General features: G+C 35.7%; 1 protein-coding gene across 5 annotated transcripts in view; it reads right to left on the bottom strand.

The window, feature by feature from the left end:
* LOC128994659 (triple functional domain protein-like) overlaps positions 1–25683 on the bottom strand; it is a 284163-nt gene that overhangs the window by 53553 nt on the left and 204927 nt on the right. For all 5 annotated transcript variants that reach the window (XM_054419354.1, XM_054419352.1, XM_054419353.1 and 2 more), the window contains one exon: positions 4653–4926. In XM_054419354.1, coding sequence (XP_054275329.1) covers positions 4653–4926 — 274 coding nt within the window. The remainder of the gene's footprint in view (positions 1–4652; positions 4927–25683) is intronic.

The raw sequence follows: 25683 nt of genomic DNA, 5'->3' as shown, positions 1-25683 counted from the left end.
GTATCTTGAAATGTTTATAAATTAATACTGTTAAGTTTAGTTTCATCAGACAAAATAGTTTCGCAAGCTCTCTCATGTATCGAAATTAAAACACAAGGCCTGAAAGTGCAAGCTCACTTTGCCCACGTGGCAAGTTTGAAAATTACTGGGAAGTAACAACAGAGGTACAACCTTTGATTGTTGATAGAATTAACTATTCAGTATTCAAAAGTCAATGTTACAACTAAGAGTGATTCAAATAATTGCAAATAAGGGATACTACTACCAAACAAGTCTTCAAATTACAACAGACGCGTTCACTATTAGAGGACAACACCAAAGAAGACACTTTGCGGACCAGGACTCGTGGATTTGCGACTAGTGAACATGTAAAAGATTTTACATAAAAGGATAAGAGGACAAGTTTTGAAAGGGGACATTTGATGGAAGGATCACCCAAAACTACAATTAATTGACCACTTACTAGATAACTTACAGCATGATAACTCTTAAGAGGACACATTGCGACAGGTAGGCCTAATATTACAATTGGGCAACTTACACCAGGGCAATGACACCTTTTAAGAGGAAAAGTTGAGAGAAGACACTTTTGTAGAGGAAAACATTCGACATGACACTCTTTAAGAGGGCAAGTTTCGAAATGACACTTTTTAAGATGACACGTTTCGAAATTATACTTTTTAAGAGGACAAGTTTCGAAACTACACTTTTTAAGAGGACAAGTTTTGAAATGATGCTTTTTAAGAGGGCATTACACTCTTCAAGAGGACAAGTTTCAACAAACCGTTCTTTAAGGGCCACAACTTGTTCTTTAGGGGGACAAGTTTCGACAAATCGCTCCTTAAAAGGACAAGTTTCGACATTGACATTACACTCTTCAAGAGGACAAGTTTCGAAATGACACTCTTTAGGACAACTTACCGGAGACGTATCGTTGCCTCCGAGGAGCGCATCTGCAGCTGACCAACATCGCTGATTCGCTGACAAACACTCAACTAGTTGTACCAGACTGCGAGACAACTACACTACAGAAGATAACCCGCGTGTCCAGCTGATAACGGTGATAACGGCTCAGAGCGTCTTTGTCCCCCGATACCGGACAACGTGCCTCTTTGATACGATAAAACTCTGTTATCAATGGAGGGGAAGCGTTTAATGTTTCGTGTGTTGGTTCTATGATGATATCGCGTTAAGTGAGACGTTTTACTTACTGTCAACAGACAATATTTACAACTTTGCCAAACTTTAAAAAATATGTATGCTCTTTTACAATGAACTTCCCACTTAAAAACACATAATTCCATAACTGATAGCTACGCACAAGCCCCTTCCTACGTACACTTGTGCCTTTAGTGCATATTATTCACTAAGTTCATATTATTTATAGAAAGTATATATGTTTTGTTATTTTATAGATAGGAAGGAATTGGTCGAACTATTGATCTGTAGTAAAACATTCCATGTAATAATGTGTTGTTAACAATGGAAATAAAAAGATTTTTATATATTACAAAAAAATAAACAACACTTTTTAAATTTTACACCAAACTACGTGTTACTATTGCCTCTTAAAACCGATTCATAGAGTAAAGTTTGTAGCTGATATGAAAACAAATTGTAATAAAATCATCTTTGGGGGGTGGACACAAAACTCAGATAAATTTTATGAATAAAAAATATGCAGTAAAATTTCCTATGTTTGTACACACAGTACCTTAGTCGACAAGGTGTCTAAATACTGCTTTCCGTCAGCATGACAATAAAACTGCACTATTTATCATTGACAGATTTGAATTAGCTACTAGTTATTTATCTACAGTCGTCAGCGAACTAATCGCTCTAGAGAATCAAACGCGTTCGCCCTCTATGTCAGAATAGACAAATGAATAGAGAAGTTATACAAATGAAACTGTCGAGCCGATTCGATCAGTGAGTTATAAATTAGTTATTGTCACTATTTTGTGCAATGTCACGCATATTTTATGGCTGCGCTATTACGGCATAATTAGGAAATACGTTCCAAATCTACTAAATCAATTTCTACCCTAAAAATCCGGTAAAAATACCCCAGGACAGAAATACACACAAACACGAAAATACAATGAATTGGTAGTTTAACGTAGCCTCATGTAAAAAAAGGTTGGTGTGTGGCAACGTCGCACCGGCCGGCCTATTGCCATGATAATAACAGTAATAACAAACGTCAAAACATAAACATTGCGCAGATGCTCCATTGTGAATAGTGCAACAGCTGTTTCGGTAGGCTGGCAATGCGGCGTTGCCACTTTTGTCTCGCCACCGCCTTGTAGAGGTTATGAATTTACGCATCGTAATGCTCCCGAGTGGTTATGTTAATTTTACCAATTCTTACGTAACAACCTAAATAAAAAATACCCCCGCCGCAGCAAACCTGCCGTCTTAGCGAATTTCCATTTGGCTGAATTGATTTTCAATTGATCTATTTAAATAACATTAGGTTTAACGAGTACCTAGGTTTGCTGCTACAAGGAAACTAATAAAGTGTGTGTTTTAAGTAAAATAATTATTGCTTAGTATAAAATGAATATATTTGCCAAGTTTGATCAAAAGATATCCATAAACAAGCAAACTACAACATTTTACAATATTCTCCTTAAGAATAACATGGGAATTTTAAATTGACCATTTTTTTACTTTTCTCCGTAACCAATAACCGTACAAAAACACTTTGATATACTGAATTGTTTGTTTTTTTAAGCTCTTTAAGAAAGTTTAGAGGAAAATTGGGAAATTTTGTGTTTTGAGGGTCAAAAGTGAGAAAAACCAATTTTTACCCCATAAAACCCCCCATAAAACCCTGTTCCCATGGTCCGATCATGCTGGATCGCGAACTCATTCAAGTTTATCCCGCCTTACACCTTTAAACCAAATTTCATCAAAATCGGATAAAAATTACTCAAGTTATCGTGTTCACGGACACATATATATATATATATATATTAAAATTAAAACATATATAACAAAGTACCCTTTTAGTAATTATTTTATTTTTCATGACGACATGTTTCGGAACTAAGTCCATTGTCAAGTCATTTTTACCATAACCTCATTCTTTTTATTTAAAAAATTTTATTTAAAATCTTTTTATTCCTTCATTTTTTAAAAAGAATGAGGTTATGGTAAAAATGACTTGACAATGGACTTAGTTCCGAAACATGTCGTCATGAAAAATAAAATAATTACTAAAAGGGTACTTTGTTATATATGTTTTAATTTTATTATATTAGTAGCCCTAAAAATGCAAGAAAATAATATATATATATATATATATATATATATATATACATATATAAAAATTTGAACGAATGGTGTTTTTGGCCTCTGGGGACATCAAAATGAAAAAGTAAATCGGTCCCGGGCCTAAGTGTTACCATGAGACCTACGGTAATAGCTACTTCCCTATAGGGAAATTCGCTAAAAACAATACTTTTGACCAATTTCTTTCTTATAAAAAAAAAACAAAAAAAACTTGGTAATCCAAACAAGCAAAACCGAAAGTTTCGTAGGAGTCGGGAGTGTATACCTTGGCTGTGTCCACAAAACCTATACAAAACTGTTTATTTGGTGGTCACTTGAGTTATAAAACATCACTGCTTCTCTGGTCGCATGAAATAATAGATCAGTCCGCACAGAACACGACTTTGGAACTGAGGAGAGTGAATACTGTAACACACCGACTGGTTGGCTGGTTGGGGTTTGGTTGGTTGGTTGGTGGCTGGTGGTTGAGATAAAGGTGGCAAACAATGAAGAAATGTGGGACACCAATCAACACCAATACAACTACGTGTGCGCTGCAAATGTCATCAACGCTCTACAATAACATTGATAGATTTGTTACTTAACTAATAGAACATAGACTCGTTTACAAGGGGAGGGGGCTACAATATACAGTGACCAAATATAGATTAATATTTAATTATTTTGTTTGGAATTTATTGTTATAAATTTATATCTTACTACAAAATACCCTACAAAGTAACCTTAGCTAATATTTTGCCTGTCCCTGTACATACAACCAAAGATCGTCATGATTTCTCAACGGTTTATTATTAGAAGACTACAAAACAATTAAACCAAACTTGCTCTTTGTCAACAAACAGAAGAAAGTCGCTCGTGTCGACAAGGACTGGCCAAACTGTTTACGTCCGTAATGCAGGATTTGATGTCGCAGAAACTCTCTATAATCACTTCAACAACAAACCCTAGACAAACTTTCATCAAAACTAAGGTAGAAGACCTCCAATCGACATGTTAAAGATGTATAAAGTTTTAGAAAAAGATTAAAAATGTTGAACTTGGTGCTGATAAATTTGGTTTGTAATCACTTTTCAACGGAGCTAAACTGAACGGAACTTGTTATCAATAACATATTTTAGTGTATATGATCGATGTATCGAAAACTAAGGGAGAACTTATAGTTTTTTCAATAAAACATTGAATTGTTAATTTAACTGCTACAGCTGGTCCATGTAGATGGGATGTCTACTTATAGTCTGTGTGAAGTAACCTGGCTTTTGACACTTCGTCTAACTGGGAACTTTGACCAGTCTCCATGTAGAGGATGGTCAGGAGACAGGTTCCATCATACAGCGTATAGTCAAGATGGTACTCACCGAGTTCATGGTCGGCCGTCCGTCTGTTGGGGGATGTAGATGGAGCGGTCTTGGGGAACCCAGGGGGCGGCTGCTTCAGCACAGCCAGGGGTACCAACCCCTCCGGCGGCGAGTCCACGGCACTTCCAGAAGTTGGCATCCTGACCAGGCACCACTCTGGGTCTCCAGGTCGTACCTCCACAACCTCCACCTGTTGTCCCTTGGACACCGACAGCTCGGCGGAGCCCGCCGCCACGTGGTCGGCGATCACCCATGTCATCTCCACACCGCCAGTCTGAAACAAGAGAGGAAATTTAGAAGGATGACAAAGCCGTAGAACAGGAGTGTACAACACTGGAACAGAAAGTGCACTTCTGGATGTTTGATGTACAACCTTCCAATCCTTGGACGTTTAAGTTCAAGTCCGGAACCGTTTTCACATTCAGGCTAGGCCTAGATGGCCACGGTTATCACTCTGATAAATTGGTGTTTGACAGTATTTGAACACAAAACTTCGGGGACCAAGTCCGGCCCTAGATCACCTTACTCCCGTTCTTCTGGAGGTATAAGTAAATCAGTAGGCAGTAAATATAAAAGGATAACAGGAATTTCGGATTTTTAGTAAAGGTAAGACACATTTCTGCTATCTGACATAGTGTTACTGTATGAGAACACCACATATAAGATTCCTTATTCTGTCAAAACATACATAGTGGGAAGAACAAAACAAAATGTGAGGTGTGGTCGAGTGAAACATTTAAAACGTTGTTGAGAAATACACAGTGGAACCTCGATAAGAAAACCCTCGATAACAAGTCACCCTTGATAACAAGTGTCATTTTCCTTGAAATTTTTACCCCAAATCACATGTTATTGCAAACCTCAATAAGGAGTCAACCTTGATAACAAGTCTCATTTAATAATCCTCTTGAGAGTCTTGTTATTAAGGTTCTACTGTATCGCTTTAACTTCGGAGATATTTAGAATAAACCAAGAATATTTGTTAATCTAGCAAAGCAAAATGTCTTAATCTTTCTTAATATATCACACATAATTGTTCAAATATATTATTTTAGGTTTTCCAACAGCCTTATGCAGGTCCAAAAATCAATGACGCAGCTTGTATTTGCAGCGACCAAAGCCAAAAATAGCTTGGATATAGATAACACGACACCTGTGTGTATAGATAAAGGTAATGGACTGCGGAGATAGGGATAATACCTACGTACACGGCTACGTCGCTAACATCACCATGAGTCACAGTTTGGTTTTGCGATTGAATAATATGAGCCTGCGATGTGGGAATGAAATGCTGCATCTCTTTTCACTTTATTGTTAGATCAATGAGTACGTAGGTCTGCTGCTGATGGAAAATAACGATTTTTACGATGTCATTGTATTCAACAACCAAAAGATATTAAATTAATTTTTGATTGTGGTAGAGAGAAGGGATTGAAATACCAATTATAATTTGAAAAGAAGATACAGGAAAACATACTCGATTTAATTATCGGTTGTATAACTAAAATGCAGAAAACAAAAGTGTTTATTTTGCAAAAAACACATTTTTGCGAATGAGTAAAAAGAAAAAGAAAAAAAGAGGGAAAAAAACACGACATGGGAACTGAAGTCCTTCGCTAGCCTCTACATTTCCACCAGACTCTATCTACAGTTTCGCTAAATGACAAACTTATACAAACGCATAGCAGTGCGCGAAATTCTATATATTCAGGCAAAAATGTTCACACTTACTACAGTAGTACTACTCTTTAAACATATGTGCGTAAAAAAGATTTGATGACCACCCCGAAGCAGCGTGGCGTGAGAAAAAGAAGACAATGGGAAGAAGACGTCAGTGGAAAAGGAAAGACCGGCAAAAGAAGTGGTTGATAGTGCAAACTGAAGACAAAACGCGACTAAAACTGATTTAAAGACATCACGCAACCTGAATCATTTACGACTTCAACTGACATTCAACAAAGAATCACTAGAGCACCCGCAATATCGACATGCCATGTAAAAAGTAAATTGTTAGAAACGTTTGTTTCTTGGGAGTTACAGTAACATTTTAGATTTTTCGAATGATGGTAGGGGTAAAATTACTACGCTAAAACCCTCCAATGAACGATAAAGTAAACAATAGTTGGATATTGCAAGAGGAATAATAAAAGCTATATACAAAATCATAGGAGATCTATTTTTTTATTATATTCCCGAAACCAATTAAGTTAGGAAACCGTTCTTAAGTTGGGACTAACAAAAAGGTTAGTCAAAGTATTTTACATGAACCATACAAAATATCATAAGAATAATATAACAACAAATACACCATTAACAAATATAGGCTACTGTAGCATCCTTTGTTTAGATTTCTTTGTTAGTGACATTGAGTTTAGGATGGTATAGGATCATTGTGGACCATCATGGATTAGTAAAATGCGAAAATCTATAAGAGGAATTTCCGCCACAATCATTTAAACAACTGAAACATGTTACTCAGAACGAGAAACAACATCAGAATGCAACTGTTACAATACTAGATACAGAAATAAATTCAACAGTCAGTAAAACAATAGCTACAAGTACTTTAACACTGTCCACAAATTGCATGGTGTAAAGGTAATGTTTTCGGAGATATGCCTTGTCGGAGTTGTGACTGTTGTAGGTAGAATTTACGACGTGTAGCTAAGTGACATCCCTACTTGGCTCACAGCCGGTCCCTGTATAAGGCTACATGGTCTAGCCCTAGCCATTGCTGATCTAATGAGCCATTAGAATGACCGGCACACCTGCCTGATAGCCTTATCAATTACACTGCAGTGCTCCTAGCTACGTGCGCTGGACTGTTTTACTAACAGGCTATCCCACAAATGTACTCTCCTCCAAACAGACTATTCTACATACAGACTACATCCAACAACAATACTGTCCTACAAATGGACAATACTACAGCCACAATATCCAGCAAATGGACTCTAACAGCTACAAATAGGCTATCTCCGAACAGTCTTTCCAAAAAATATAGTATCTAACAGATGGATTATTCTATAAAGTATAAATGGACTAGCCTGCAAATGGACTTCCCTCGAACGGACTATTCTATAAACAGACTATCCTACAAATGGACTGCCCTTCAAACAGACTATCCTACAAATGGACTACCCTTCAAACATGCAATTCTGCAAAGTACTATCCTAGAAACAGATTATTCTGCAGACTATCCTACAAACAGGCTATCCAGCAAATACACTATCCCACAAACAGACTATCTTGCGAATGCACTATCCTTAAATAAAATATAGTTCAAAAAATCAGATTATCCTATAAACGCTATTCTACAAACGTGCTTGCTTTGGTTTTGTAAAATCTATAGTATTTCCCCAAGATATTTCGAAACAGGGGAGTATTTCGATTTACGACTACCAGATTATTACAAAATACATAACACAATTTCCAAAAATATTGAACTCTGAGGCGCTATGTCTCGCTCTTTATTTTGTGTCTATGTACTCATATATGATTTATCTCGTCAACATAAGAATGTGTGATATGGGGAATTACAATGAGGATAACTGTCTGAATCAGCTTCTTAGTATCTGTGACTGTGAAAACGAGTAAGTTGATAATTCGACTGTCAAGTAAAGTTTATTAGACTATTTTTATGTCTCATATTACGTCCTTCGAAGGCTCTAGGAACCATTTCAAACTTTACTGCCGGCCTAGAGGGTCGCCTAAAAGCCATTTTGTGATTGGCATGATTCGTACCCGCGGCCTTGGAAACCGAAACCTTCACCACTAAACTAACCTCTCAGCTGACTAAGAGACTGTGGTACCACAATTAGGTAATTAGCATTCATTATTAGACTAATTATATAAACTGAATTTCATAGTAGACCAGCGACACTGTAAACGAGCAGGTACACATTCAACACTCCAATGAAGTTTTTTAGACTACTTCTGTAACAGAACTGTTGCTTCTCTGTGGTCCAAATTACCAAGATTTTATCCTCAACAACGATCTAATCTGGTACAAACTGACCCGACATTATAGCTACGACCACCCGGTCAAGCAGGGCCGGAACAAGGGGGGGGCAGAGGGGGCGGTTGCCCCGGGCGGCAGGGTTGAGGGGCGGCAAATTTCTGGTTGCAGAAAATTTGTTTAATACTGTTTGTAAAAGTTTTTAATGAGCCGAACGTCATAAGGAACGTCAATTAAGTAATTTCAAAACTGCATAACGTAATAAACAAACAATAATTTTACAATAGAAATCAATATAAATTGCAACGGAGTAGAAAACACTGAGAGCCCTAATAGCATAGTTAGCAGCACAGCAAAGTTTGTTTACAATTTCAGCTGATCGCCATCCCTGTCAAGGCGCCATGCCGCCCTGCCGTGGTTCGTTATATAGAGGTTAGGTTTCCAGGAATTTCGCTAAGTCGAGGTTCCAGAACCAGCGTCGATCAATATAGGTCGGGATTTGACCTCATTAAAATACAGTACAATTAAAGTAGCATGGGCTACAATTCTTTACAGTACAGTGTTTACATTGTACAGTAGAACCTAAATTATCCGGCATAATAAAGGGGAGGGATCTTGAATATTGCGCAATCATGACAATGGCCACAACCAATCACAGCTTGTTCTAACCCTCCTAAAACCTAGCCAAACACTGTATTGCGTAGTCATAAATTATGTAAAAAGAACAAAACAAAACAGTAGAAAGTTTTGTAAGCTACTGCTCGCGATAGGCCGGTAGCACAGACAATATAATACTTTATTGTCTGTGCCGGTAGGCTACTTACAGTACAGTACTGATTTATCACAACAGAGGAATGTCAATAATAATCATTAACTATAGCATTGGTGTTGCTAATGCTAGTTGAAACAAATCGTATTGAAAACAATAAATTATTAGATAAGTCATTATAAAAGAGTATAATCATAGCCAACTTAAGGATAGTAAAAATACTCGTAAAAGGAATGTTAAAATAGCGATGTTGTTATTCTTTCTCTTTGGTTTTGTTTTTATATTCTTTCTTAGGTTTTTCTTTATCAAAAAAATTGTACAATTCACCATAGTTATCCCATATCGCCCAATCACAGCTTACTAAACATTACGTCGTCATCAGTCCTCAGTGAATGAAATCAGTTCTCAGTTGCAACATAGCGCGCGCAGAGACAGCAGACAAAGATGTAAATTGTAAAACGGAGCAGAAGAATGTTAGCGCAAGCGATGAGGTGACCTTTCCATTTCATTTGATAAAGAAACAGATTTTCCCAAAACAATAATTGGGTGGGGGATTTGTTATATCGAGGGAAAGACGTAGACAATTCGTTATGCAGAGGTTAAATTCGCAATGTAGAGGTTCTGACAATGATAAATTTGTTATACTTATTGAGGTGTCTTATTTTAGCCGAAATCACGAAAAATTCGTTAAATCAAGGTCGTTGTTATAGTTTGTTCGTTATGTAGAGGTAAAATATACATTGTGTCTTATGGAGAGTTCTAGGGGATTAAAAAAAATTCGTTATATCAAGGAATTCGTTATATCTACCTATTCCACTTTACCTATTCCATTTTTGTTTAATTTGTGAGGGATTTTTTGTTGTGGGTGAAGGGGGGGGAGGGGCGGCAAATTTTAGTTTGCCCCCACTCAAAAATTGTCTAGATCCGGCCCTGCGGTCAAGTGTGGTATTAAGGGGTAGTTTTAATTTTGTTAACAGCCGCTATCAATTAGCAAAGCCGCTGGGTGTTGTTGAGGTCCAATTATCTAAATTAGCCACGCTTCCGCCCCTTGAAAGCGGCTCTTCCTCATTTGGGCAAGAGAATGTGCGTATATAGACTTGAGTTTGGTCCGGTTTCCAAACGGATTGGTTCTTTGGTGATAAAAATAGTGAAAGCTCTTGCAAACGTGTCAAAATTGGGAATTACCATCACATTAAGTTCTCACAATAGAAAACAATTTAAGTTGGGAAAAATTAATTATTTTTGAATAAAATATAGGCAGCCTTAGGACTTTGGACACAGTTATTAGTATGGTTATGCATTCTGAAATCTCTCAAACAGGTTTTAGTTTGAGTTTAGTGTGTGTGGTTATAATTTGTTGCTGTCAAATGTTTCTTTCATGTTAATCGTAAATTTAACAGCGTGGTCTTTCCTCTGAAATTATGCCACCAAACGACAAGCACGAGTTTATTAACATACATCTGTACCAACTAAGTAAATAGAAATAACTAAGTAAAAGAGGTAATCGTAAATTATTTATTCCAGGAATAAACATAATTTAAAATTACCTTCCACTCGGGAGTTTTTTAATCCATGACTTGTGATTAAAACTAAACGAGAGGTTCAATTGTTTCTAATGAATGTTACAATTGGTTTACTATTCCATAACCTAATCTCATTTCATTTGTACAAGTACAATATTGTACATATGCTGCAGTGAAACTTAAATTAATTCACGAGTAAAACTAATGGCATTATAATTATTCGTAATACGTGTTACTGAGGTTAAAATAAAATATGCTTTAAACTCTACAATATAACTAAATTACAAGCTATACTGAGTAACAATTTCAGAAGAACAACAGCTCAAAGTAAGCAGCTCGTTTGATTTCCCTTGGGACGCGTTCAGTGTGTTCCACATGTGAGTAGAATCTGACTGCATAAAAACTCTTGACTACTCGAGAAGTATAGACGTTTCCGAGTCAAATTTGAGCTAAAAGTAGAAAAAAAAACTGTATCAGCACTCTGACACATATTTTCTCCCAGCTTGTCAACAACCCTTATGGGCATGCGGTGGGAGTAGCTATGAAATGTTAAGGGGAAAATCACAAAAGCTGCAATACCTTTCGGACTGCAATTTATACTGCAATGGGGGTTGTACCATTTTGTTTAGAGACAAAATCGCAAACATACTAAACTTTGATCAAATCTGGAGCTTTTTTTGTGAAAAACCTGCTTGGAAAATGAAAAAAAACAACGTTTGGAGATAGTGGATCATACCAAATGTTGTCAAAACCGTTCCATAGGAGTATTCTGTAGCGTTATACACATCCACATAAATAAAAACGCGCACACACACACATACATTACTATGTACTTTTTTGGGTTCAGGGGGGCTCAAAATGGACAATTTCCTCCCAAAATTCAAACTCAAAACTTTCCACGAAATACTTTCTTCATATACTGTACACGGAGGATGCTATGTATAGAACCACATACAGTGTGTTGCAAAACATTATAGTTGTCTCAAACTAAACCGCCTTCAGTGAGCCATCACCATTAGATGTCCATCGAGCTGTCATCGTATGACTAAAAGAGAAATAGAACTTCAAATAAAATTGGGTTCAATTTAAATCAACAGTATGTGTGGTTCATTCAGCTATGACTTGTGAAAACTAGTGTCATTACTTAGTGATAGAATGGCTATGAATTAATAACACATACACGTAATTTATAGGTAGCCTAACTCAGTAGCTTAAGTCAATGGTAAAACTGACATCTATGGAGACACGCTTTTTAATAATGTATTAAACATAATAATATGACACACAAACGTTATGGAAAAGCCAAGTATTTCTGACTGACCAGATAAAGTTATAAAATAAACTATTGTTCAACAGGATAACAGTTATTTCAAATCTCAAACGTCAAAACGTGTAGGATTGAAAATAATGTTTTTATGATCTTTACAGACAAACTAATCCACCTACAACAATCCTTTTTCCTTTTATATGTGTTTGTTTCAATGTTTCAGTCAAAACCTAAGAGATACAAATTTATACAATAGATTTATACAAATAGATACAAATTTATATTGTTCCTCTTCAAATGTATGTCTGGTTTTGGTAAATGATACGTCATTACGTTAATAACATTTTAATATGTTGCTTCACTGGGTAGAAACGACATACATTACACACATAGTAGTAGTTGGATTAGGTTATATTTGGATAGGCTAGATTTTTTTTATTTGCACGCTTAGAGAAATTCCAATGATGGCGGCCCTGTCCTCAAAAAAACACCCAAGTAAATAAGCTAGCCATAAAAATACAAAAAAATCCACTTCTACAGAAAAATCGGGATCCAAGCAATTGCACGATTTCGCCAAGATTTCAGCATTTTCGCGCCCTTATTAATCCCTGGATGAATTTAACATTCAACGATACTTGTCCATCGCACAACAGCGGCAGTTTGAAGCGGTCTGTCAAGACACAGGGGACGGTGACGATCGCGGAGGCGGTAAAAGGACATATTAAGAGGCGAGACACGCTCTAGCACCCTTCAGCTCCAGCCTCTTGTAAACCTCTGATAGCTCGTTGTAGTCGATAATGCCTCATTCATCACCGGTGCTTCATCGCTACACTGGATACTTGATAGCTGTTACTGGGTACTTCTTATGAGATATACTAGATAATGGCTACTTGATAAATGTTTTGGATACATGATAGATAGCGGTTACTGAATAACCGTTACTGGATATATCTTAGGAGATAATAGATACTAGATAATGGCTACTTGATCAATGTTTTGGATACATGATAGATAACGGTTACTGGATATATCTTAGGAGATAATAGATACTAGATAATGGCTCCTTGATAAATGTTTTTAAAACATGATGGATAACGGTTACTGGATACTTCTAAGGAGATAATAGCTACTAGATAATGGCTACTTGATAAATGTTTTGGATACATGATAGATAACGGTTACTGGCTACTTCTTAGGAGTTACTAGATACTTGATGCCGTTTTCTAGACACTTTATAAAGTGCAATAACCTATATTATATAATAATGCATTATATAATAATAATGCAATAACTTATATTCAATAACCTAAACACTTTATAGGTTATTGAATACTTTAAACAGTTACTGGATACTTAGTAACAGTAAAGTTACTGATGAAGGTTCCTGGATATTTACAAACTATTGGATACTTGATAAAGGTTACTGGATACTTGATAACGGTTACTGGATATCCGCTAATTTATAACGATTATTAAATACGAGATTACTGGACACTTGAAAGCAAAGTTACTGGATTCTTGATGAAGGTTCCTGGCTACTTGATAAAGGTTATTGTATACTTGATAAAGGGTATTCGTTTTGGGATGATCAAAGAGGTGAAAAGGTGTACTAAATTACTAGCTAAGGCGACTGCACGCTTAATCCAGGTAACTGGACATAATGGATACTTGGTAAACAATATTCAATAATCGATAACAGAGACTCGATACTTAACGAAAGTCTTTGGGTACCTAAAAACACTTATTAGATACTTGATAAAGGATACTGAATGCTTAACTTGGTAAACTGATATTTATGTAGGTTTATGATCAATTAAATGGTATTTCATTCATAATAACGGTTACGAAATACTTTACAATGATACTGGAAACTTTGTAAATGCCACTGATACTTAATTAAGGTTAAATGACGGTTAAATCACCACAGCCTTTCCTGCTGTATACAGCAAAATACAATTCAGCATAGATTAACCGTCCTGTACTAATTGTTTTATTTAGGAAAAAAACTTTTGAATTAAATAAAAATAAGTCAGTAGTTTGATAGCACATTCATTTCAATTTTAATATTCAAATAGTCATCCTTTACAATTATGAACTAAAACACAGTTTGATAACCGTGTGAAATGTTATTGGCAAATCTAAACATTGGAAAAAATATCTTAGTACTTATAGAAAACGCCATTTGAAATGATCATAGAAACAATGTTAGAAAAGAAATGTTTCAAACTTACATGCATTGATCGCTCAATCACAAATTAGACAGTTCTTAACATTGCAGTCAGCGTTTCTAAGTAGGCTACAATGTGGTGTATGTTAACTAGAAAGGCAGGAAGATAGGAAACCCACATCCGCTCCGGATGATTTCACATAAACAGATACGAGATGTAACATCATTTGCTGGGGAGTACAGTCATTGATTTTATATAAATACAATGTATATGACATGCTGTTTTAGCAACGTATATTCAATTGTATAGTTTTTCAGAAAAAAACATATTTTTATCTGTGTTAAGTTTGCAAAATAAATAAAGGAATTGGGGTAATTTAATCTTGATAAATACTTTGTTGAGTATGTACTTTTTAAATACGACCATAGATAAAAGGAGTTTTTAATCTATGATACGACATCCCAGGATTGTCTTATATTACGGACACTCCACTAATGGTATCGTATTAATAGGCTATAAGCTTATTCTTCAAACATTAAATTTTCTTGAAAATTAAGAAGTGGCTCACCATCCCGGCCAAGTCCTCCCGAACTGTAGTAGTAAGTTCACAAGGTCGTGCATTGATTGCGCCAAAGTGTTCCTTAATTGCGCCAAGTCCTCATAGGGTCCAAACAGTTTTCCTTGTCGTGTCGTCCTTACGTGTCGGGTGGCTCTCTGTAGTAGTTGGCGCAAATCAGGAATACCCGACTACCTGATTGAGGTCAGTTGGCGCAATTAATGATTTCTTGTTCACAAATATGTTATACTAAACAAATTCATAGGTTACTTTTGGAGAAATCAATCACAGGGCCTCTTTAGATGAATTATTAGATCATTTGTCATCTACTGACAAAGGTTTCCTGTTCTTGGTTTTGATCGAGTAAGAATATCAAGAAATACCTATAAAAACCTTACATATTAATTTTTCCCTAAAGAAATTAAATTTCATTTTTTGGCCTTAGATTTGTTTATTTTTGCCAAATTTCTCCATCAAACAACACGGCAATGTACTTTCAACCTCTAATGACGTAGGAAATGATTTCGGTCCGATGGAATTATTGACTGGTCTCTTTGTCACTTTGAGCTCAGATAATCAATGTCCATTGAGTCTGGTCTCCCGCTGTCCGGCAATCATCACAAGGCCAAACGTCCACTGTTATTTATTCTCAATGGTTCGAATCAATCAGTTTAGTTTATTAGACCTTTCTCGACCTTACACCTTTCGGTTCCTTACCATTCACAATATAAATTGACAGTAACATTAATATCCGGGGGGAGGGGTGAGCTGGAGGGGTTATAAGATGCGGGACTTCGGTCTTTGAGGTCCCGGGTTCAAATTCTGCCAGACACTAATATACGTTATTCAAGTGACAATGCCAAAACCACACATCTGTGCTGAAATAACGCACAAATATCCGAATATCTAATAGTTGGAAATACGGTCACGAGACAGAAGTAGACAGAAATCTGTATTTTATCACTTTACCACCAATTTGTCGGAAATAAAAGCGGAATTCGTGTTAATAATTTTATTACTCTAGCGACACATCAAGAGTTCGCGTTTAAAAATATTTTAATGCAGGACGAGGGTATACTGAGTAAGGATATGAGCATTTTAGCTTTTTACTGACTAATATCAGCTGTTTCTTGCCATGCCCATCCATTCCAAAGTACGTCTTGTATCCATCCCATAATAGTCTACGAACACTCATTTTTTTATTAAAAAAGAACAGAGCTCTGTGAGCCAGTCACAGAATGGGCTAGCATCTGAGATTATACCTTTTTTTTACTGAAATTTTTGACGTTACATAAAGATATTACAGCTTACAACAATGTCCTATCAGTTTGACTTGGTTAAAAAGTGTAAAGATTTGACAGAAATTAACTTAAGCGCAATCTGTCGGTGGCTCACTCAAACCAAGCCCATTTTTACTTACAAACTGGAGACAACTTTAAAATAGGGATGGAATGTCTAGTTGTATCAATAGTCAAAGCTAGGACACATTAATCGACTAAAATCCAAAAGCTACCGCCTTTTTCAGGATTGAACCAGCGAACCTTCCAATTATAAAGGGAGATAACCACTCAGCCACCTAAATTACTACAGTAATTACATTTAATAAGAACGTTTTTTGTTCAGTTCGTAGGTAAACATTGACTACACTACATACAGATTTCTCCAGCTCGCAACTTGTTCACTCAATTCAGCAATCAAGAATTCTCATGGAACTAACTAACTACAACAGTCGTAGCACGCGCTACTTCAACACTAATCAACTTTTAACTCTTCAGGATACAACTTAATTTAAAAATTTTCCAAAGGATTTTGAAGTATAGTAAATATAGCGTTTAACTGATTATTTTACTATACAAAATCTATTAGTGTATTGACTACTAATGTGCGTGCAAATTAGGTGTCTCGCTTATTCTTTCCTATGGAAAACCACTGAACCAAATTAGGCGTTACGAGAAAAAACGCTATAGTCGTAAAATTATAGTAGGTATATATCATTACTAGAGGGGTATTCCTTATTCGACCTGTGGCTCTGCCTTTTTAAGGTCTGAGGTGGGACTTCGAGAGGTAATTAATTTACTGATTGGTCTCCAATGAAACAAAAAATAAATCAATTTTTACACGTTTATGAAGAAGACTGTTAATAGTTCATCAAACTGCGAATGTTATTGAGCTTGAGAGATTTGTAGAACCTTAAATTAAATTACGTTCCTGAAATAATCGATAATGGGTCATTGTCCCAGGCAAAGCACGGATACGACTACTATTTACCGTTTCATTAACTGTTAGAAATAAACTAGTCGTTAAGAATTGTTGAAATAAGATTCACCTTATATCTCAGTGATTTTAGTATTTAACTTAGTTTAAATATAACTTGATTAGAGTACAATGTACAACAAAAGTTAAAATTAAGTGGTTTTCGCATGTAAAGAGACAAGCAAACGAAAAATAATTATGTATTCAAGATGCATTAGATATTTTGAGTATAAGCAGGAAAACAGTTAAGCATGTATAAATATGCATGTATAATGCAAACAATCAAACAAATAAAAATATTATTAAGTAAAAAAAATTGCCTAAACACAACACAGTCACTGCAAACAGTCTTTTACGACGGCAAATTAAGCTAAAGCTTCTAATATGCTTGGGGAGATAAATTTGAGAATTCTTTTACGAGATAAAATCTCAAAGCCTAAGAGCCCCCGGGGGGGAATCCCCAAAACTGCCCTTGACTGTAAAGCAGGGACAAATACGACGATTTTACTTTTATTGACATCATAAACTTATATAGAATAATACAAAGAGATTTATTGTCATAGATTTGTGAATAGCGTTGGCTACGGACACATAGGCGTTTTTTCACGCACAAACGCAGCGTGAAAACACGCGAAAAATTAGAGTAGTATTGAAACAAATAGGCGCCCGCTACTGCGGGAAAACCTGGGGAAAACACGCTGCGTGTGAAATTCCCTATTACATTTAATGCTGTTCATATTTTTTTATTGTTTTGTGCGTGAAAAAAAAAAACTTTCGTGTGGCCACAGCCTTCGTAAATGGCATTAGCTTGTATAGCTGAAATTACAAATCAGTCACCTACTCGAACCAAAGAATAGTTAGTATATCTTTGATGGCTCTAATCTTAGTACATTCTTCATCCTTGATATACATTTTGTGAAATTCTGTAAAATCATGTAAATTATGTATTGGTTATTGTAAAAAGATGTAGTCCGTTGGAATGAGTAAAATAAAAATAAAGACACTACTTAAAGTAACTCAAATCTATCACCCTATTACTGAACTCAGTACCAATACGCACATGGTTTGTCGGCGTATTTTCCATCGAATTTCGTATTTATAATCATTCAGTCCTACTAATGCAAATAGTGTAATCACACAGGGATTTGAGACACAACTTAAACAGTTCTTTATTTAAAATTCATTTTGATGGTGGAAAGTTTCATTTTGTTTTTGCATGTTGTTCTGACTACTATACCGTTTCCTGTGTGGTAATTCTATGCGTTTTCACAGCTTTAGCTGGGTTGTTTTACTATTTTTGTTAGGTTTAGGTACTTTATCTGAAGACGAGACTTGATTTCAGATCCAGAATCGTCGAGAAAAACTTTCTTACTAATCATGATGGGAAATGTCCGTAATCCCTAAAAAGCCAACGACTTGCAAAACATGGCGATTTCAACTAAAATGTGCTCATTCATCCATTGAAGTCCTGTACAGAATAGAAGGATAGAAGCTTCATTTGACACGACACAACTAACAGTCGATAAATGAATTATTGAACACACCGCGTCGCAGCATAAATACTTGACGTAGTCCTAGAACGATGCTAGATGACATTGTTAATCTAATGGCTAGTAGGCCTACGCATTGCATAAACGCGTATGTTTGACGAGAAAAGGACCTTTTTACTTTCTTTCCCTGTAGTAAATGGACAAAGTATTGTTTTACGCCAAAGTTTTCTAGTTTGAGTTTTTGGTAGAAATATACGTTTTGGGCCCCCAATGAACCCAAAAAAAGCTTTCGAACATAAGTAGGCTATATGTGGATGTGTGGAGCTACAGAATACACAAAGGTTCGTCCGATTTTGATTGCATTTGGTATGTGTGTTTAATCTGTAGTACATATCTCCAGGCTTTTTCGGCATTTTAAAAATTTTGATTTTTTAAAAGTGATTTTTTTCAATAAAAACATGAAATAACAGATAAATCTTATTACAGTATAAAAACGATTTGAACGACATTACAATTTTATATGTTATGGTCCTTTTAACTCTAAACAGAATGGTTGAACCCCCAATGCTGTAAGGATTGCGGTTCAAAAGTTATTGCAATATTTATAATTTTACTTATATCGTAGTTACTCTCACTGCTTACTAAAAATAGGGTTTGTTGACAAGCTGGGAGAAATTACGTAACAGTATGCAGATACCGTTTATTAAAATTGGGTACAGTACGTAAATGTACGTAAGTGTACGTTTCATAGCTTCGGAGGTTAATTTCCACATATATAGAATGTGTGGCAACGCTATCCAAAAAAGGAGGTGAAAGGAACGACAGAGTCGTTAAAATTCGATTAAAATTAGAAGGATTAACGAAATAGTTAACCTGACCAATTTATTTGCGTTTGTAATTACTTCGTAGTAATTCTATTTTGTGTGGCATAAATAAAATTTTATGTAGGGAAAATTGTCATTTTGGACAGGTAATAAACATTTCTAAGTAAAATTATAGATAAAGAATCGTACAAACCCAACTATCGTTAATGATTTTAGTTTTGTATTTTTGCTAAGTATATTGTTCCTTGAACAAGATTGAACGTAAAATAACTCTGTAACGAATCATTGGGAGTATGAAACTTAAAACAAATTTTAATTATTGGTACTTGGTAGAATTACATTCGTCCGGAATAGAAGAAATCTAACAAAGGTGTTAGTAAATAATAATATACCAAATCTTTACCAGTTCAAATCAAATTGTTATTAATGGTTTGAAAACTTTAACATTCTGCACAAACATTTCAATGTGCATTGTTTAGTCTGAAAAGTAGAAACCAATTAGAAAAATGATAAGTTAGAAAATTATAATAAGTTAGTAAATAGAAATATGATATACTGAAAGTTTGAGATACATTTAAATTGTCATAGTTTTGAAATCTTTCCCAAAATTTACCGTATTGCATGTATAAACGAAAATGCACAGGGAATAATAATTTAAAAAACTGAATCTTTAAAATTACCGACTCAAATTAAATGCCCATCAATTTGCTAAAATTGCACAATTACATAGATTATCCAGTAATCTAACAGCGAAAAAATATACATCACAGAGATCTCGAAAACTATGCGGTAAATCAAACTACCGACAATTAACGAAAATTTGCAAAATTGAACTGTTTATCCAGATGAATTAGAAATCCAATAATGATATACGACAATTGCACGTTATGGAAATCAACATTCTGATGGCGTGTGTCAAGGTCACAGCACGTGGATGTTTAGGGGTGTCTAGAGAGGGTGACCAGACCTGCTGTTGACTCGACTGTCGCTGCAGCCCTCGCCAGCTGCCAGGGGTGTCTATGGTATGCTGCCTGGTCAGCTGCGGTGTGCTGCCTTGCCGGAACCATGGCAGCGAGATCTTCCGCCGAGCCATCAAGGCTGGCTCGCGCACCGACTACCCCGGCCACTGTAGCAGCGCGGACCGCCAACCCCCGCACACGATTATCGTACCCCGCTGACCGATTATGGTACACAGGGTCGAAATTATCGTACCCGAACCTTATCAGGTAATTCACTACCAGTTTGTTTTATTTTTTAGATTCAAATACAAATTCTGTTGGTGGTGAGGTTATTTTGGGTTAGGTTGGAACAAATACTTAAAAACTTTAGTGCAACGTTACATAGGTACAACTTATATTGTGGTATCGAATTAACGGATAGGTTCTCGTATCCTTGTAGTCGAATGGATACGAAAGTTAGAGAAATTTGTTTCGTAAAAAAGAAGACCTCTTTTGAGTAGATTGCCTTTCTATATTTCCTGACCACATATACCCCAGTCTGTGCTTGAACCAGAATACTTGTTATGAACTGATTGTGTGGTGGAAAGTAACAAAGCAAGGTGTGAGCCGGCACCGTACAGGAATTATCTGTATTGATAAATATTGTGTTTAGTGACGGCAAGACGACATATCTAATACTACTTAAATTCACAATTTTTTACGAAAACTCGAAAGATCATACAGTTTCTATGTCTGACAAGATTGGCAAGTTCACCTACAATATAAAGAGGTATTGAACATCAGAAAACCCTGTCAGTTGATCAATTTCTTTGTTTATAAAAGTTGTGTACTTTTTTAACAGAGGGCCAGGCTTACAAGTGACCATTCACTTGTGACAAAATCACAAGTGCTGGATTGTATGGCAGCTGGAACAGCTTATTGTGCATAAACTTGTGTATAACTATTGAACTGAAATTACTTCATTTATATCAACACACGGGTTGTCGTGACCCTCATACCCTGAAGTAATGTGTTAAATGTTCCAGGCTAGAGCCTATAGTCTGTTTGATGGAACATGTCTCCCATCTGCATGAGACTGGCCAATGGCTTAGGGGTCAGGAGACAGGTTCCGTCATACATACAGAGTGTCCTTGCATGTGAAAGGTAGGACTACCAACACATCTATTCCCCGCATGACTGTACGGTGCCATAGTTTACCATACTGTGTTATCATTGGCATGGTACGAGTGGTACCCCTGCTATGCGCGCGCACCCCTACCACTACCACCCCCACGTCACATCAATGTTTGTGTTAACCGCAATTACTATTTTTCATCTTCCACTCTGACGGAGATGCTGTTTTGCGAGACTATGTTATTTTCTTCTTAATCACATTTTCCAACCCCCTTCCACGCCGAACCGTGTATTACTGGTTTTATGAATTTAAATTTCAGATGGACTCTAAATTGAGAAAATAGGTTTTAGAATTTTCCACATTTTAAATTATAACAAATTACACATTTCGATGATAGAAAACATTTCATGGCCACGACAAGAGAGTAAAAACAAAATTTACCCTCCGCAGCCTGCTTCAAAATTAACTACCGGTACGTGAGATTTTTCAATAAATTGGTTGACACTGCCCTAGGCCTACTCGTTTCAATGAGGCACTTAAAAATATAACTACAGTATAACTAAAAATATAACTATTAAGATTTAATCCTACGTTATTGACTGTCATTGTTATTTGTTCACCCTATCACCCTATAGCTAAATTAGAAGTAGTTGTAATTTTTAGAATCCTTATACTGTATATTTATTTAATGTTTTGACTATGGCAATGTCTGTACTTCATGGGTTAACGGCAATAATGATTCTTGATTCTAGTTCGTAATTAATTAAATGAACTTTAAATATCGTATTATGAGATGGGCACTTGTAATGCAATCAATCAATATTTTAACAGGATTGAAATTATAGACTTATTGACTTCGCTCTACTCTTTAATCTATGATGCTATCCAGTGAGCTTTATTAGCCGTTATATTAAACATTTCCGATTGAATTGACGAAACAGGTTTAAATTCAATACAGCCTAACATAACATTATTAGGTGTATTGATAGAAATAGTATTACAACTGTTTCTTAAATGAACAACTAACAACCACATCAACGCTGTATTGAATACTGCAGCTAGCCGTTCCGACGACGGAATAAATAATGGATTTATTCATATTGCTATTAAGCTCGGCAAAACGTTTTCCTTGTAGGCTACAGCCAGGTATGCAAATCAAGGCTGGTCGACATAAAAAACTGAATTTCCTGACTCCAACTTCATTTACCCAGACTATAATAATTGAGGATATTTTCGTTTGTCCGCAACATCTGCAAGTTGTCTCACACATCCATTATTAAATTAATTAATTTCAAAATATAACAGGTTAAAAGGAATCATGACATGGACAATTTTTGAAAGGTTTGTAAACTTACCGATCTCAATGTTGTATTTACAATAGGCCTACAATATCTATAACATTTTCACGGATTCGTAAACCAATAGAACTTCATATACAGTACTTACAAGTTAGAATACCTGCATAGCTTACACAGTTCTTTAGACAAATTTATCTCTTTACAAAAAATAGCTAAAAACTAATTCCCCCTAAAATAAATACCCCCGCCACAGTAAACCTGCTGAACAATTGCCTGATTAGGGTCAAAATATTCAATTAAAATTGTCAGATTTTGTTGACTGCAAAGATTTATGTTTTGTGGTTCAAAAATTTCAAAAACAAATTTTTACCCGTAAACCTCCGTTTCAATAGTCCGATCATGCTGGTTCACGGAATCGTTTGAATAAATGTAACTAACACGTTTTTGTCACATTTAATTGAAATCGCACGATCTGTCCCGGGTCAAGGTCTTTACCGCAGTAATTGATTCTTCCCAATTTGGAAATTCGCTAAAAACGACGATTAAAAATAAAAACTCACGCACGCTATTTTAGAGCGACTCGCGAATTGTATTATATCGGAGAAAAGTATAAGGATATTTAATTATTTTGTCCATACCATTATGTATGGTTCAATTCACGTTTTCGTTAACAACATAAACAACATCATTTTTTCTATTCAATTTTATAAATCTTCGCGTGGTTCAGCAGAGATACATTTTGCACAACCCTACATCCTGTCTAAGAAATTTTGTGATAATTATTAAGGTTCTCTCAACACTAGACTTGTAAATAAAACAATAAATCATCAAACAAAAGACTGCGAAAATCTAGATAAAACATGACAGAGAGTTAGGCAAACAGTTAATCTCAATCAAATTAATTGACTAGAACTTGCGACAACAATGTGAAGGGGAACAGTGAACAGGTCAATTAGTAAATGGCGGAAATTGGGGAAACCAAACAACGAGACAGCCGCTCTCTACTACACCGATACATTGCTCGAGTTACTACATTGCGATGTATGGCGACTCGGTGAAACTGTATACATTGAGATGTATAGCAAATTTGCAGTGTTTAACGTTGACATTACATAGCGAAGTATAAAGATTATGAAGTGTAAACTATTGTAGACACTATTGAACAATTTGCGAAATATAATGATTATGAAGTGTAAACTATTGAAAACACTATTTAATCCAGTAACCTAACACATTTTACCTTGCATGAAATGGGGTAGTAGGTTTCATTTTTTTATGTTGTTAGTAATAGTACCGAGATGCTAAATCCAAATTTTCGACCTCGGCGACCTTCCGGATCACCTCCAAAAAGCTTAAAAATCGGCGGAATTTCGCACTATTTTTACGTTTGTGTGATTTTGACCATGAAGCATCACTTTTTCATAAAGAACAACCATAATCATTTTTAAAGTACATTAAATTACCTATCGTTTAAGACCAAAATAGTTTTTACAGGCCTAATAGTTTTCAAGATATGACTCAGCAAACAACGGCTAAAATTATAAAATTTTGAAAATTTTTAAAGTTTGGCTAACGTTAACCCTAAAGCATAACTTCCACATTATTTTTCATTGAAACAAACTCAATTACTTTAAAACTACATTAAGTTACTCACAATTTAAGACCAAAATGGTGATTATAGGCCTAACACATTGAGAGATATGACCCTTCAAGTTTCATAAAATCTTCCATAAATGTTTGTATTTTAAGATTCAAGCTATTCAATTTGGCCAAATTTTATAAAAGAACCATAATAACAAATAAACAAATTTATTTCATTTCAACATTATATTGTTTTATAAAATAAAAACTGTTAAAATGGAAACAAATCTATCGTATCTATCTACATAAACACGCACGTACATTGTTACAATATGGTTCTCGTGGATAGAACACAGGCCTGTGTAGAACGCTATTTATTGTATTTTTATTGTCGCGGGAGCAGGTTGGAGAACACTGAGGGCGATGGCGTCTGTGATTAGATGATCCTTGTACCTTTGGACATGAACTCGTCCTGTGAGGGTATCAGTTGAAGATTGACTTGTATGACTAACTTGAGACGTTTGGACGTGTGAACTATAATTTAATTTTTCATTCAATTGAGACATGGGTAATGGTGAGAATCAATGTGTAAAGAAGTGCTTTAATTCTTCATCCGACTGCTTTAGAACGCATAACCTGTGAAACAGTGTGAGGGGCGAGGGGGTTAATAGTCACCTTTCTATTGCCATCAGTCACAGTATTAACTTCAGAAGAAAGAGATACTACTTTATTCTTAATTTTGTATTTGACTTATTCATAATTTTCTCATAAAACTCTCAACATCACTGCCTTGTCAATATCTCTAGCCATTGACAGTTTCCCTCCAACAATTCCATTGCTTAAGAACATTATAACATCAGTATTAGGGAATGGAGGGTGACGAAGTAACCAGTCATACAGCTTCTCTGTATTCGCTCCAACTCGAGTGACTCGTGAGGGTCTCATTTCTACATGCTACTCAGTTGTATGTGCCTTAACATTGCAGTAGGCCTGCTCCTCAACTTCAGCACTTATATTCTACAGATAAATTATATCAGTCCTAGTGTCCATCGGGTGAGCACGCGGTGTCAGTTATACCATGGTCCCGACTCAAACCTACATAGCTTTTCATTAAACAAATGAGCACTTGCTCTATAGTCATGTCTGTCCAAACTCCCGTCTAGAACTTTTCAGAACACACAATGGTGAAGAACCCGTTGGTGGTAAATAGCTGGTGTTTATTGAAATTCATTTTGTTTCCTAATTTCAACATATTCTGCAGTTACCGATGC

The sequence above is a fragment of the Macrosteles quadrilineatus genome, unplaced genomic scaffold (genome assembly GCF_028750875.1).
Source record: "Macrosteles quadrilineatus isolate MER2022 unplaced genomic scaffold, UCM_ALF_1.0 Scaffold_5__1_contigs__length_97177068, whole genome shotgun sequence".
Taxonomy (NCBI): Eukaryota; Metazoa; Arthropoda; class Insecta; order Hemiptera; family Cicadellidae; genus Macrosteles; species Macrosteles quadrilineatus.
The sequence above is the reverse complement of the archived record's forward strand: the minus strand, read 5'-3'. Positions and strand labels throughout refer to the sequence as shown.